The 15,902-nt window shown below is 46.8% G+C and overlaps 1 protein-coding gene across 3 annotated transcripts in view; it reads right to left on the bottom strand.

The window, feature by feature from the left end:
• Nucleotides 1-318: 318 nt before the first annotated feature.
• Nucleotides 319-15,902, bottom strand: part of LOC119956011 (1-phosphatidylinositol 4,5-bisphosphate phosphodiesterase beta-2-like) — a 177,018-nt gene continuing 161,434 nt past the window's right edge. For all 3 annotated transcript variants that reach the window (XM_038782709.1, XM_038782699.1, XM_038782718.1), the window contains exons 28-32: nucleotides 14,490-14,566; nucleotides 10,752-10,847; nucleotides 9,203-9,260; nucleotides 6,362-6,448; nucleotides 319-1,714 (exon numbers count right to left, since the gene is read on the bottom strand). In XM_038782709.1, the coding sequence (XP_038638637.1) occupies nucleotides 1,463-1,714; nucleotides 6,362-6,448; nucleotides 9,203-9,260; nucleotides 10,752-10,847; nucleotides 14,490-14,566 (570 nt within the window). In that variant the 3' untranslated portion in view covers nucleotides 319-1,462. The remainder of the gene's footprint in view (nucleotides 1,715-6,361; nucleotides 6,449-9,202; nucleotides 9,261-10,751; nucleotides 10,848-14,489; nucleotides 14,567-15,902) is intronic.

Here is a 15,902-nt window from a genome sequence, read left to right as displayed (position 1 = left end):
TTACTGGTGTCACTGACATCTCCGTCTCATGCTTGTAGTCTGACCCTCACCTTCTGTCCATCAACTACACTTTTAACACTAATAACCCTGAATCAAATATGTCAGATGGTGTCAGTTAATGTTGAATCCCAAATTTCAGACCAAGGAATCGACTGGCATTGGCTGTGATTTCACTGTGCTCAGTAATATATATCCGTCCATCTTGCGAGACAAGACTATGCCCAGAGTGTATGTCTCCTAGCAGACCCATTCAAGATGGAAATGGGTGATCTCGTAAATCAGTAAAGATTCTCATATCAAAACAACACACATCTGAAGTTGGGAATGATCACACTTTTATTGTCACAAGGTATAATCCACTCAAGCTGCAGTCTACGTTATTTTAAATGTAGTATAATGATTTTCTACATAAATCACAACTAATAATTTCCAGAGAACTAAAGCAACCTGATTCAGAGAGAAGTACCTACTCATGACTATTTATAACCAGTGGTGCCACAAAGGCCTGTACTCATACCTACACATAGTCCAGTATTTATAGTACAACAAGCTGGTTTCATAGAGACGGATAGCTGTTGCCACGGCGAATACACCGTTCCTGGCCCAATGAATCCTCGATGATACACACTTGCACCCCAGGGACATTGCCTGTGGAAAGGGGTCATGAGGTTAATCATCAAGTTGCTGTACTTTAACCTTTACCTCTAATGTCTGAAAAAATACCCTGTGTTCCAGATATGAAAAGCAGAAAACCCCTTCAAATGAATGTTCCAAGACTAGGTGGATAGGACTCAAGGAAATTGACTGAATAACAAAAAGACTGCTTGTTACAAACACATTCAAGTTTCACTAAACTGCTTCATTTTAGAGCACAGAGCAGACATTTGGCTCATTGCACTGTGCCCTCTCTCCAAAAGAGTTATCTCCTTAACTCCATTCTCCTGCTACTGTTATAAAAAGGCAGAGGAAATTAAGAGAGGGAAAGAGTTAACAAGCATAACTGTCCCAACTTCCTACTTCATTAATTTTCTGATCTATAACACTAACAAGATGTGTGGCCTTACTGTTACATGTCCAATGTCGATGGGTAAGTGTTAGGTTAAAATGAGAGCAAAGTCCCCTGACACACCAGGAGCTGCTGACTGACTGCAAGTCTTTACAAATGAGACTTGTAACTATGAAAACCACAGACAGACAGACAGAAATAAGAAGCACTTTTCCGACAACCCATCCTTAAACGATACCCAATCCCTTTCTGGGTGTGTGCATGCCAACAGGTGAGACTATGCAAACTACAATACCAAATCAGTAAGTGACCATGTACTGCCTTCACCTGTGTAAAACTATTGAGTGCAACCTACCAGCCCATCTCTCTGCTGGCCCCAACCCAATGCCAGTGCTGTATAAGATGGACTATCGCTGGTGCAGGGTTTGCCAGTGCTATTGGCAGCTTATAACTAAGTTACAGCTCAGCAATAAGAACTTCCACGCCGTCCTCAGCTTCATCAGTTGCACTGCCTGATGGATTCACCATCATCCCATTCGCGGGTGGCAGTTCATTTGTTTTTGATTCCACCACATCTTTTCCTTGATCCTGTGGTCTCCCTGGCTCCAGGGTGAACTTAGTGGTGATGATCGACTCGCTCAGCTCCACAACCACTTGCGGCAAAGCGTCCAGTTTTGCCTCATATTCGTTCTGGGCCTCCTGCTGGTACTGAATATGATGGAAAATAAAGAGAGGGAAACATGTGAATGGTGGCTCAGATAGGGGTCTTCTCCCTAACCCTGTGTGCTGGTTTGGATTGGCTATGGCTGGGGTGAGTGGGGTAGTTATGCCTCAGGTCCTCTGGCATTGCCAATACAAACCTGCTGTACTTGGATAGCAATTTGCTCATTTATGCAGTTCTGCAACATGTTCCCCCCCCCCCCCCCACCCCCCACCGTCCCATCCCTCCGCGTTCCCCCCCCCCCCCCCCCACCCCCTCCCCCCGCCAATTCTTCAACAGCATTTTGGAGAAGACGGTTCTGATTTCCACTAACCTTTATGTGAAGTAGTACTCCCTGACAAATGAATTGTGAGACATTAGAAAGGGGTAAAGGGCTTCTCAAAAAAAAACAAATCCAGCTTTAGAAAACAAAGTCCCTAAATGCCAACTCTCCACCCTCCACACAAATTTCACCCCGTCCAACTCACCACCCTTTCACCCGCACACACACAGTCACATACTCACCATATCAAATTCACCACCATTTCACACTTAAATTCTGTGCCCCGTCCAATACCCTCCCTTGCACAAACATCCCATCCACTCCCTAATTTTTCACATGTGCACACACACTAAACCCCATCCAACTCTCTGTGGACCATCAGCAGCAGCAAAATTATACTTAGCCATGATCTGTAACCTCGTGGTCTGCCATTACCTCCAAACCAGGTGATCAACCCGAGTTCAAGAGTTCAATGTAAAGTGCAGGAGCAGCACCAGGCAGACTGAAAAATGAGGTGTCAACCTGGTGAAGCTACAACATAGGACTAGTTGTGTGCCAAACAACACAAGAAACAAGTGATAGACAGAGCTACATGATCCCACAACCAACGGATCAGATCGAAGCTCTGCAGTCCTGCCACATCCAGTTGTGAATGGTGGTGGACAATTAAACAACTCACTGGAGGAGGAGCCTCCACAAATATCCCCATTCTCAATGATGGAGGAGCCCATCACATATGTGCAAAAGACAAGGCTGAAGCATTCGCAATAATCTTCAACGAGAAGTACGGTGGGGATGATCCCTCTTGGTCTACTCCAGAGCATCACAGATGCCAGTCTTCAGCCAGTTCAATTCACTCCACATTATATCAGAAAATGACTGAAAACACTGAAAAGGCCCTGGGCCCTGACAATATTCAGGCAATAGTACTGAAGACTTGTGCTTCAGGATTTGCTGTGCCCCTAGCCAAGCTGTTCCAGTACAGCTACAGCACTCTTATCTATTCGGCAATATGGAAAATTGCCCAGGTGTGTACACAAAAATCAGGACAAATCCAACCCAGCCAAAAACCGCCCTGTCAGTCTACTTTCAATCATCTGTAAAGTGATGGAAGTGGCCATCAATAATGCTATCAAGCGGCACTTACTTAGAAATAACCTGTTCATTGATACTCAGTTTGGGTTCCGCCAGGGTCACTCAGCTCCTAACCTCATTACAGCCTTGGTTCAAACATGGACAAAGAAGCTGAACTCTAGAGGTGAGGTGTGAGTTACTGCCCTTGACATCCAGACAGTATTTGATCGAGTATGGCTTCAAGGAGCCCTAGCTAAACTGGAATCAAAGGGAATCTGGGGGGAAACTCTCCACTAGTTGGAGTCATACCTGGCACAAAGAAAGATGGTTGTTGTTGCTTCAGGTCAGTCATCTCAGTCCGAGGATATCACTGCAGGAGTTCCTAAGGGTAGTGTTTTCAACTGCTTCATAAATGATTTTTCTTCCAACATAAGGTCAGATGTGAGGATGTTTGCTGATGATTACACAATGTTCAGCACCATTCGTGACTCCTCAGACACTGAAGCAGTCCATGTGTAAATGTAGCAAGACCTTGTTCATATCTAGGCATGGGCTGACAAGTAGCAAGTAACATTCATGCCAAACAAGTGGCAGGTAGTGACCATCTCCAGTAAGAGCAAATCAAACTATCATCCCTTGACATTCAATGGCATTACCATCACTGAATCCCCCACTATCAACATCCTGGAGGTTATCATTGACTGGAAACTGAACTGGACTAGCCATATAAATACTTTGGCTACTAGAGCAGGTCAGACACTAGGAATTCTACGGCGAGTAACTCACCTCCTGACTCCTCAAAGCCTGTTCACCACCTACAAGGCACAAGCCAGGAGCGTGATGGAATACCTCCCACTTGTCTAGATGGGTGCAACTCCAAGAACACTTAAGAAGCTCAACATCATCCAGAATAAAGCAGTCCGTTTGATTGGCACCCTTTCGCAAACATTCACTCCCTCCACCACCAATGCAATGTAGCAGCAGTGTGTACCATCTACAAGATGCACTATAGGAACTCACCAAGGTTCCTTGCAAACCCACAACCACTACCACCACTAGAAGGGCAGAAGATACCTGGGAACACCACCACCTGGAGGATCCCCTCCAAGTCACTCACCATCCTGACTTGGAAATATATCGCTGTTTCTTCACTGTCGCTCGGTCAAAATCCTGGAACTCCCTCCCTAATAGCACAGTGGGTGTAACTACACCGCATGGACTGCAGTGGTTCAAGTAGGCAGCTCATTATTACCTTCACAAGGGCAATTAGGGATGTGCACCAAATGCTGGCCTAACCAGCAAAGCCCACATGCCGTAAAAATGAATTTAAAAAAAACTTCCTCACACACATACTGTATCCAACCCCCAACTCCACCATTTGACACATACATTACACCCTTTCCAACTCCCAAATCCCCAACCATTTACATGTACACTGTACCCCATCCAAGTCCACAACCTTTCACAAATATACTGTGTCCCATCAAACTCCCCACCATTTCACAGCTACACTATATCCGATCCGAAACCCTACCTACACACAATCTACCCCATCCAACACAGACAACATTGTGCTGCATTCATCTCCCCACTCTTTCACACACACACACACACACACTGTACTCCATCCAATTCCCACCCTCTCCCACACACATTCTGCTTCAACTAACTCCCCACCCTGTCACACACATATGGAAATACATCAAACTTCCCATGGTGGCACAGTGGTTAGCACTGCTGCCTCACAGCACCAAAGACCCGGGTATAATTACGGCCTTGGGTTTGCACGTTCTCCCCGTGTCATAGATTTCATAGATTTTACGGTGCAGAAGGAGGCCATTCGGCCCATCGAGTCTGCACCGGCTCTTGGAAAGAGCACCCTACCCAAGGTCAACACCTCCACCCTATCCCCATAACCCAGTAACCCCACCCAACACTAAGGGCAATTCTGGACACTAAGGGCAATTTAGCTTGGCCAATCCACCTAACCTGCACATCTTTGGACCGTGGGAGGAAACCGGAGCACCCGGAGGAAACCCACGCACACACGGGGAGGATGTGCAGACTCGGCACAGACAGTGACCCAAGCCGGTATCGAACCTGGGACCCTGGAGCTGTGAAGCGATTGTGCTATCCACAATGCTACTGTGCTGCGTGGGTTTCCTCCGGATGCTCCAGTTTCCTCCCACAGTCCAAAGATGTGCAGGTTAGGTGGATTGGCCATGATAAAATTTTCCCCTTAGGTATCCAGGGATGTGTAGGTTAAGTTCTGGGGATATGGCAGGGTGGACAGGGGTGTGGACATGAATAGAGTGCTCATTCAAAGGGTTGCTGCAGACTCAAAGGGCCAAATGGCCTCCTTCTGCACCGTGGGCAGCACGGTAGCATGGTGGTTAGCATAAATGCTTCACAGCTCCAGGGTCCCAGGTTCGGTTCCCGGCTGGGTCACTGTCAGTGCGGAGTCTGCACGTCCTCCCCATGTGTGTGTGGGTTTCCTCCGGGTGCTCCGGTTTCCTCCCACAGTCCAAAGATGTGCAGGTTAGGTGGATTGGCCATGCTAAATTGCCCGTAGTGTCCTAAAAAAGTAAGGTTGGGGGGGGGGGGGGGGGGTTGTTGGGTTACGGGTTTAGGGTGGATACGTGGGTTTGAGTAGGGTGATCATTGCTCGGCACAACATCGAGGGCTGAAGGGCCTGTTCTGTGCTGTACTGTTCTATGTTCTAAAGATTCTATGATTCTTCCATTCAATGATACTTCGATGATTTTATGATCTGAAGTGGACTTGCACACATACTCTTTGCCCCATCCAAATTCCCACCCTTTCATACACACATTGTATCCCATCCAACTCTGCAATCTTTCATTCACACAAACACATTTTGCCCTATCCAACTCTGCACCCACTCCCACATGCATTGTGCTCCATCCAACTCACCACCCTCTCAGATGTACACACAAACTGTACCCGATTCAATTCACCACTCTGACACACGCACTGTACCCCATCAAACTCCCCACCTTTTCAAACATAGTCTGTTCCTTAGTCATCTCCCCAATCTTTCACTTCTGCACACATTGTAATTCATTTAACCCTCCACCTTCTCACACATACTGTACCGCATCAAACTCCCCACCCTTTCACACACATATTGTGCCCCATTCAACTCCCCAATCTTTCACTCACACACACCATACTGCATTTAATTCCCCATCCTTTCACACATATATACTTTGCCCAATCAGTCACCCATCCTCTCTCACACTGTATCCCAACAGACATCGCAGCTGAGTCCTGTTACCTCTTTTTCTTTTTCCTTAATTTCCTCCAATTTGGCAGTGTGCTGCTCATCAAGTTTGCTAAGAGCATTCGACTGATTCGCTAAAGCCTGCAACAATAAGGAAATATTATAAGTGCAGTGGAATTGTTGTTATCGGAATGAGTTTGTTACCGAGTGGGTATGTTGTTTGGGGATGTGGGATTGTTATTTGGGTAGTGTGATTATTGGGGAATGGGATTGGTGGTTGGGGAATAGCAATGATGTTTCAGGATTGGGATTGGTGTTTGGGAGTGAGTGTTGTTTGGTGGAATTGGAATGTTGTTTTGGAAATTAGGATTGTTTTTTGGGGAGTGGAATTGTTAGTTGGGGTGTGGGGTTGTTGGCTGGTGAAGTGGGATTGTTGGCTTGGGAGAGGGATTGTTGGTTGGGGAGTGGGATTGTTGGTTGGGGAGAGGGATTGTTGGCTGGGGTAAGAACATAAGAACATAAGAACTAGGAGCAGGAGTAGGCCATCTGGCCCCTCGAGCCTGCTCCGCCATTCAATTAGATCATGGCTGATCTTTTGTGGACTCAGCTCCACTTTCCGGCCCGAACACCATAACCCTTAATCCCTTTATTCTTCAAAAAACTATCTATCTTTACCTTAAAAACATGTAATGAAGGAGCCTCAACTGCTTCACTGGGCAAGGAATTCCATAGATTCACAACCCTTTGGGTGAAGAAGTTCCTCCTAAACTCAGTCCTAAATCTACTTCCCCTTATTTTGAGGCTATGCCCCCTAGTTCTGCTGTCACCCGCCAGTGGAAACAACCTGCCCGCATCTATCCTATCTATTCCCTTCATAATTTTAAATGTTTCTATAAGATCCCCCCTCATCCTTCTAAATTCCAACGAGTACAGTCCCAGTCTACTCAACCTCTCCTCATAATCCAACCCCTTCAACTCTGGGATTAACCTAGTGAATCTCCTCTGCACACCCTCCAGTGCCAGTACGTCCTTTCTCAGGTAAGGAGACCAAAACTGAACACAATACTCCAGGCGTGGCCGCACTAACACCTTATACAATTGCAACATAACCTCCCTAGTCTTAAACTCCATCCCTCTAGCAATGAAGGACAAAATTCCATTTGCCTTCTTAATCACCTGTTGCACTTGTAAACCAACCTTCTGTGACTCATGCACTAGCACACCCAAGTCTCTCTGAACAGTGGCATGCTTTAATATTTTATCGTTTAAATAATAATCCCGTTTGCTGTTATTCCTACCAAAATGGATAACCTCACATTTGTCAACATTGTATTCCATCTGCCAGACCCTAGCCCATTCACTTAACCTATCCAAATCCCTCTGCAGACTTCCAGTATCCTCTGCACTTTTCGCTTTACCACTCATCTTAGTGTCATCTGCAAACTTGGACACATTGCCCTTGGTCCCCAACTCCAAATCATCAATGTAAATTGTGAACAATTGTGGGCCCAACACGGATCCCTGAGGGACACCTCTAGCTACTGATTGCCAACCAGAGAAACACCCATTTATCCCAACTCTTTGCTTTCTATTAATTAACCAATCCTCTATCCATGCTACTACTTTACCCTTAATGCCATGCATCTTTATCTTATGCAGCAACCTTTTGTGTGGCACCTTGTCAAAGGCTTTCTGGAAATCCAGATATACCACATCCATCGGCTCCCCGTTATCTACTGCACTGGTAATGTCCTCAAAAAATTCCACTAAATTAGTTAGTGGGATTGTTGGTTGGGGTAGTGGGATTGTTGTTTGGGGAGTGGGATTGTTGGCTGGGGAAGTGGGATTGTTGGTTGGGGTAGTGGGATTGTTGGCTGGGAAGTGGGATTGTTGGTTGGGGAAGTGGGATTGTTGGTTGGGGAGTGGGATTGTTGGATGGGGAGTGGGATTGTTGGCTGGGGGTGTGGGATTGTTGGTTGGGGAGTGGGATTGTTGGCTGGGGAGTGGGATTGTTGGCTGGTGAAGTGAGATCGTTGGTTGGGGAGTGAGATTGTGGCGGGGGATTGGGAATGTTGGTTGGGGAGAGGGATTGTTGGTTGGGGAGTGGGATTGTTGGTTGGAGGAGTGGGATTGTTGGTTTGAGGAGTGGGATTGTTGGTTGCGGAAGTGGGATTGTTGGCTGGGGGTGTGGGATTGTTGGTTGGGGAGTGGGATTGTAGGCTGGGGAAGTGGGATTGTTGGCTGGGGGTGTGGGATTGTTGGTTGGGGAGTGGGATTGTTGGCTGGGGAAGTGGGATTGTTGGCTGGGGAAGTGGGATTGTTGGCTGGGGAAGTGGGATTGTTGGCTGGGGAAGTGGGATTGTTGGCTGGGGAGTGGGATTGTTGGATGGGGAGAGGGATTGTTGGATGGGGAAGTGGGATTGTTGGTTGGGGAGAGGGATTGTTGGTTGGGGAGAGGGATTGTTGGTTGGGGAGTGGGATTGTTGGTTGGGGAGTGGGATTGTTGGATGGGGAGTGGGATTGTTGGATGGGGAGTGGAATTGTTGGTTGGGGAGTGGGATTGTTGGCTGGTGAAGTGAGATCATTGGTTGGGGAGTGGGATTGTTGGCTGGGGAAGTGGGATTGTTGGCTGGGGAGTGGGATTGTTGGCTGGGGGAGTGGGATTGTTGGTTGGAGGAGTGGGATTGTTGGTTGGGGAGTGGGATTGTTGGTTGGGGAGTGGGATTGTTGGCTGGTGAAGTGGGATTGTTGGCTGGGGGAATGGGTTTGGTGCAACTGGCACTGAATAGTATTATGGGCTCAATGGGCGACAGTGGGTTTCTCCTGCGTTTGTGTCTCCTTGTCAGCTTGTGGATAGCGGGACCAAACTGTAATCCTGACTGTGAGGCCACATACCAGTTTGAAGAGTTTCACCGACATTTGAATATGATGCTCATTGATCTCCTTCTTGCGCCTGTAAACAGGAAGCACAGTATCCAGTGAGCTGACTGATCTAGATAATGCAACATGTTGAGGTGCCAGTAAAAGGTTACTGCAGAATATAAGACCACACGATGTTGGGGCTGATATATTAGCAAGGATAGAGGATTGTCTAATTTACAGGGACCAGAGAGTTGTAATAAACAGGTCATTTTACAGTTGCCGAACTGTAACTAATGGAGTGCTAGGGCTTCAACTATTTACAATAGGTATGTTAATAATGTGAATGAAGGACTGAACATTGGGGCAGCATGGTAGTACAGTGTTAGCACTGTGGCTTCACAGCGTCAGGTTCCCAGGTTCGATTACCCTCTGGGTCACTGTCTGTGTGGAATCTGCACGTTCTCCCCATGTCTGTGTGGGTTTCCTCCGGGTGCTCCGGTTTCCTCCCACGGTCCAAAGACATGCAGGTTAGGTGGATTGGTCATGCTAAATTACCCTTTGTGACCAAAAAAGGTGCAGAGGGGTTATTGGGTTACGGGGATAGAGGGGAAGTGATGGTTTAAAGTGGGTCGGCGCAGACTCGATGGGCCGAATATGGGCAGTGTATGTTCTATGTTGTACCCCAATCTGCTGATGCTACAAAAACAAGTAAGAAAGCCATTCGTGAGGAGGATACAAAGCCTTGACAAGGTAGATGCTGAGAGAAACCAAAAGAGAAAATGCTGGAAAATCTCAGCAGGTCTGGGCAGCATCTGTAGGGAGAGAAAAGAGCTAACGTTTCGAGTCCAGGTGACCCTTTGTCAAAGTGGGGGAGGGGCTTTCGATGTAGCGACAATGCCTTTCCAACAGCGAGCGGTGCGCAATGCGATGATGCCATTCTGGAGGGGTGGAGACTGGAAAACCGGCGTTAAACCGGCGATGCCTCCGATTTGGGCGTTGGAAGGGATTCTCCACCCGATCGCGTCGGGCAGTGGAGAATCCCACCCATTTCAATTCTGGTTGCCTCACTACCAGAAGGATGTGGAGGCTTTGGAGAGGAGGTGGTGGAAGCAGGTGATGTTTAAGGGAGTCTTGACAAATACATGAATAGGATGGGAATAGAGGCATACAGACCCCGGAAGTGTTAAAGGATTTAGGTTAGATGGGCAGCATGGTCGGTGTGGGCTTGCGGTGTTGAATGGCTTATTCCGGTGCTGTAATTTTCTTTGTTCTTTGTACACACAGATCTAATCACGTATGTGTTTCTGTGGTTTCCTCGGGTAACCAAGCAGCTGATGTTCCACTGTGGTCAGTTGACTTGCAGACAGGTCCTGACACTAGGCAATTGTTGACACTGGGTGGCTGGATATTTTGGGCTGGATGTCCCGTAATGCTGAAATGTTTCACCACAGCTAGACACAGCGGTTAGCAGGTTGGAGTTAGTGTACTGTTATCTAGTGATTAAGAGGCTAGTTCTCAGTCCAGGCTGTTTATCAATATAAAGGCAGTTCAAATTACAGCAAGACAGGTGCCGATCACTCACTTCTCTTGGAGACTCTTATCCGCTGTGTTTTTCAGCATGGTCTCAATCTTCTCCTGTCGCTTCAGCTCAATCTTTTTTTTCACATCTTTCATCTCACTGAAATAAATATTGATTTGAAGAGAATGACTGCGTGTTGACAGCAGGAATCTCTTAGGTGGTGGAGTTTAAACAACTAACCATACACACATGGACTAACTTTCAACACTGGCGCTCACGGTAGCATGGTGGTTAGCATCAATGCTTCACAGCTCCAGGGTCCCAGGTTCGATTCCCGGCTGGGTCATTGTCTGTGCGGAGTCTGCACGTCCTCCCCGTGTGTGCGTGGGTTTCCTCCGGGTGCTCCGGTTTCCTCCCACAGTCCAAAGATGTGCGGGTTAGGTGGATTGGCCATGATAAATTGCCCATAGTGTAAGGTTAATGGGGGGATTGTTGGGTTACGGGTATACGGGTTTCGTGGGTTTAAGTAGGGTGATCATTGCTCGGCACAACATCGAGGGCCGAAGGGCCTGTTCTGTGCTGTACTGTTCTATGTTCTATGTTCACCCACTTTACTAAAATAACTTATGAAATGAAAATGGCTTATTGTCACAAGTAGCCTTCAATGAAGTTACTGTGAAAAGCCCCTAGTCGCCACATTCCGGCGCCTGTCCGGGGAGGCTGGTACGGGAATCGAACCGTGCTGCTGGCCTGCTTGGTCTGCTTTAAAAGCCAGCGATTTAGCCCAGTGAGCTAAACCAGCCCCTCAACATGGAAGCACTTGTAGACTGATTATAAGTTATTGTCAGGGAATAGGAGTGCTGAAGGGAGTGGGTGGGGAGGGACTCATTTAATTTCTGGTATGTTGTAAACTTCTGTAAATTTGCTTGTGAAGCTCAAATTAATTTTTCCTGAAAGTATGAGGATATATTTCAAATATGAAACGTGAATGTGATTTTCCAATCAGTGATGCTTAACAGGATGAAGTTAAAAAAGCTTAAAGCACTCCATTAAAACAGGAGACATAGGTTTGTCTGCTGTTGTCCCTGATCATTTCTAGCAACCTTTGTTCTTTTCACTATTGAAAACATTTTAATTCTTGTACCAGAAATGAAAAATCATTGCAAAGTAGCAAAGATGAGCCAGTTAGGTGGATTGGCCATGCTAAATTGTCCCATAGTGTCCAGAAGTGTGCAGGTTAGGTTGGGTTACGGGGATAGGGCAGGAGAGTGGGTCTAGGTAGGGTGCTCTTTCAGAGGGTTGGTGCAGACTCGATGGGCCGAATGGCCCCCTTTTGCACTGTAGGAATTCTATGAATAAATTATGACATGTCGACAGTCCTGCTAACTTGGTACCATTAAACAACCTTGCATTCAGTCTGTGAATCCAGCTCATTTTGACAGACCAGGATCTGATGCTAAATTCTCCCCCACTTGTGTGACCCAGTTCCTCTTAGACCTCATGCCTTTCCTTTTACTCAGTCACCAACACACATCCACCAACGATACCAACTCATGTTGTCTGTTGTTTATTGAGTTATCTTCTCCATGGTTAGTTATGCCAGTTACTTTATTAATGGCGAGAGAGAGTGGTGGACGTGCAACACAATTTTGGTATCATTGCACAGAATTCAGTAACAGCTGCACAATGTAATTGAAAGTGAATGGAGTGCTGGCCTTTATCTCGAAATGGCTGGAATTCAGAGGATGGGAAGTGATATTCCAGTTGTACAAAGATCTAGTTAGCTCCCATCTGGAGAATGGTGTTCGTTTCTGGGCACCACACCATAGGGCAGGACAAGTTCACCAGACTGATACCGTGGCGAAAAGGTTAGAATTATGAGGGCAAATTGCCCTCAGACTAGACTTGTATTTCTTTTACTTTTAGAAAGGTGACAGGTGATTTGGTCAAGATAATTAAAATGTGAAAGGATTTGATAGAATAGATACAGAGAATCTATTTCCTCTGGTTGGGGTAAGGATGAAAAAGGGGGCATTATCTTAAAAAGAGAGAAAAGGCTTTCAGGAGTGAAAGCTCTTCCCTCGTAATCTACCTCAAGTATTACAGCCACCATTGAACAAAAGGCTGCTGTGTGGTGGAACCAATGTTTCACAGGGCACAGTTACACCACAGAACCGCAGCTCGTACACATTCTTAGCACTATTTCCTGCTGGAAATTCTTTTATTTTTCTGATGGATCTGGCTTCATTATCTGCTGGGTATTCACTTACCTTTCTGTTGGATCTGGCAGCAAGGTGGCACAGTGGTTAGCACTGCTGCCTCACAGCGACAGGGTCAATCCCAGTCTCGGGTGACTGTGCGGAATTTGCACATTAGGGCGGCATTAGACTCGATGGACCGAAAGGCCTCCTTCTGCAATGTAGGTATTCTATGGACCTGTTGGTTATTCGCTTATTATACTCCGGGATCTGGCACCATTACCTGTTGGGTATTCACTTACCTTTCTGCTGGATCTGGCTCCGTACTTACCTTTTGATGCACGATCAGTCACTACTAAAGCGAGATTGTAGTCCAATTGAAGGCTTTAATGAACAAGTAGTTACCCCAGCAGCTCCGGTACAGAATGACTGCTGTGGGTGAAACACAGACTCTTACGCTCCGCCTGCTGGGCGGAACCAGCAGGCGGGTTCTACCACTCATACTACAGTATAAGATACATCCCACCTAGGTACCGCGATACCCCTAATATAGCCTACCACACCTTTCTGCTGGATCTGGCTCCATTATCTGCTGGGTATTCACTTACCTTTCTGCTGGATCTGGGTCCATTACTTGCTGGGTATTCACTTACCTTTCTGCTGGATCTGGCTCCGTTACCTGCTGGGAATTCACTTACCTTTCTGCTGGATCTGGGTCCATTACTTGATGGGTATTCACTTACCTTTCTGCTGGATCTGGCTCCGTTACCTGCTGGGAATTCACTTACCTTTCTGCTGGATCTGCCTCTATTACCTGCTGGGAATTCACTTACCTTTCTGCTGGATCTGGCTCCGTTACCTGCTGGGAATTCACTTACCTTTCTGCTGGATCTGGCTCCATTACTTGCTGGGTATTCACTTACCTTTCTGCTGGATCTGGCTTCATTACCAGCTGAGTATTCACTTACCTTTCTACTGGATCTGGCTCCATTACCTGCTGGAAATTCTCTTACCTGTCTGCTGGACCTGTACACCTTTTCAAAAAAAAAATCATTCATTGGGTTATGGCAAGGCCAGTTTTTATTGTCCATCCATAATTGCCCTTAACTGAGTGATTTATTCAATCACATTGCTGTGGATCTGGAGTCACATGTAGGACAGACCAAGTAGGGATGGCAGAGTTTCTTCTTAGAAGTGGGTTCGTAGACCAGATAGGTTCTTACAACAATCTGGTTGATTCATGATCATTATTGCTGAGCCGACCTTATTAATTACATGATGTGGAGATGACGGCGTTGGACGGGGGTGGGGGGGGGGGGGGGGGGGGGCACAGTAAGAAGTCTTACAATACCCGGTTTTAGTCCATCGGGTTTGTGCCAAATCGCTAGCTTTCGGAGCGCAGCTCCTTCATCATTATTAATTACAGAATCATTTGAATGTAAATTCCTCCAGTTGCCATGGTGAGATGTCTCTGACGCATTAGTCCAGGCCTCTGGATTACTGGTTCAGTAGCATTACCGTTATGCCACAATTCCCTTGTTCTCGCTGGAAATCCCTGCACTTTTCTGCAGGATATTCCCAATTTTGCTTGATGATTCCTCACCTTTCAGCGGACTCCTTTAGAATCTTCAGTGCTGCCACCTGTTTCTCCTTAGCGATTTCCATCAGTTTGGCCACTTGCTGCAGGTTTAAAGATAAAACCGCTGGTTAGATTGTCTAAACTTTGTAAATACTGGATTATGACGTGCTTCCAAAGAAATAGCTGATCATCGTTTGTGCACATCAGGGGTTTGGAAAGAATATACCAGAGGGTGGCCCTGCTCTTGGACACTGGAGTTGACAGTTGCAAATCTCTCTTCTCTTATCTTCATGTTTCTTTCAGAAGTGGGGCTTGGCTGGTACTGTACAACATAGGGCTGAGGGACAGCACAAATGGCCATTCCTGCCATGCTTGGTGACGCAGGACATTTGGCAGCCAGAATCTGCTAACATCCTTCACAACATTCCCTATTGTTCCACCACTGAAACTGCAGCACGGTAGCATAGTGGTTAGCGCTATAGCTTTACAGCGCCAGGGTCCCAGGTTCGATTCCCACTTGGGTCACTGTCTGTGAGGAGTCTGCATGTTCTCTCCTTGTCTGCGGGGGTTTCCTCCGGGTACTCCGGTTTCCCCTCACAGTTCAAAGATGTGCAGGTTAGGTGGATTGGCCATGCTAAATTCCCCATAGGTTAGATGGGGTTGCTGGGTTATGGGGATAGGGTGGAGGTATGGGCTAATGTAGGGTGCTCTTTCCAAGAGCCGGTGCAGACTCAATGGACCGAATGGTCTCCTTCTGCACTGTAAATGCTATGAAACCCCTCAGTGTACTGCATGGTGGCACAGTGATTAGTATTGCTACCTTTCAGTGCCAGGGACCACGGTTCGATCCTGGTGTTGGGTGACTGTGTGGAACATTCTCCCCGTGTCTGCATGGGTTTCCTCCGAGTGCTCCGGTTTCCTCCCACTGTCCAAAGACGTGCAGGTAAGATGGATTGGCCATGTTAAATTGTCCATTAGTGTCTAATGATGGGTAGGTTATGTGGGGTGACAGGGTTATGCGAATAGGGCGGGGAGTAAGCCAAGATAGAGTGCCCTTTCAGAAAATCAGTGCAGACTCGATGGGCCAAATGGCCTCCTTCTGCACTGTAGGGATTCTGAACATCTACCCAGACCTCTGTAGCTGGCTCTCACCTCAGGCCTTGACCTGTGTGATGAAGCCTAGCTCCTGGAAATGAAGCATGGGAATGGATTTGAGGGGCCGCTAGCCTGTTATGTTTTGTGATTCTTGAAGTCTGAAATGATCATTTTTGAGGCATAGAGACTGGAGTTTTCATTTAATTCTATTCTTGAATGTCCCCTTGGGTGGTGGTTCATTGCTAGTTCAGTACGCAGACTGCAGTGCCGTAGTGTGTGATGTTACATCTAGATACTTATGTGCACATAACAATATAGTTTCTAACTCTTTTCAAATGATAT

Source organism: Scyliorhinus canicula, chromosome 2 (assembly GCF_902713615.1).
Source record: "Scyliorhinus canicula chromosome 2, sScyCan1.1, whole genome shotgun sequence".
NCBI lineage: Eukaryota > Metazoa > Chordata > Chondrichthyes > Carcharhiniformes > Scyliorhinidae > Scyliorhinus > Scyliorhinus canicula.
Note: the sequence above shows the minus strand (reverse complement) of the source record. Positions and strands in the feature narration are given on the sequence as shown.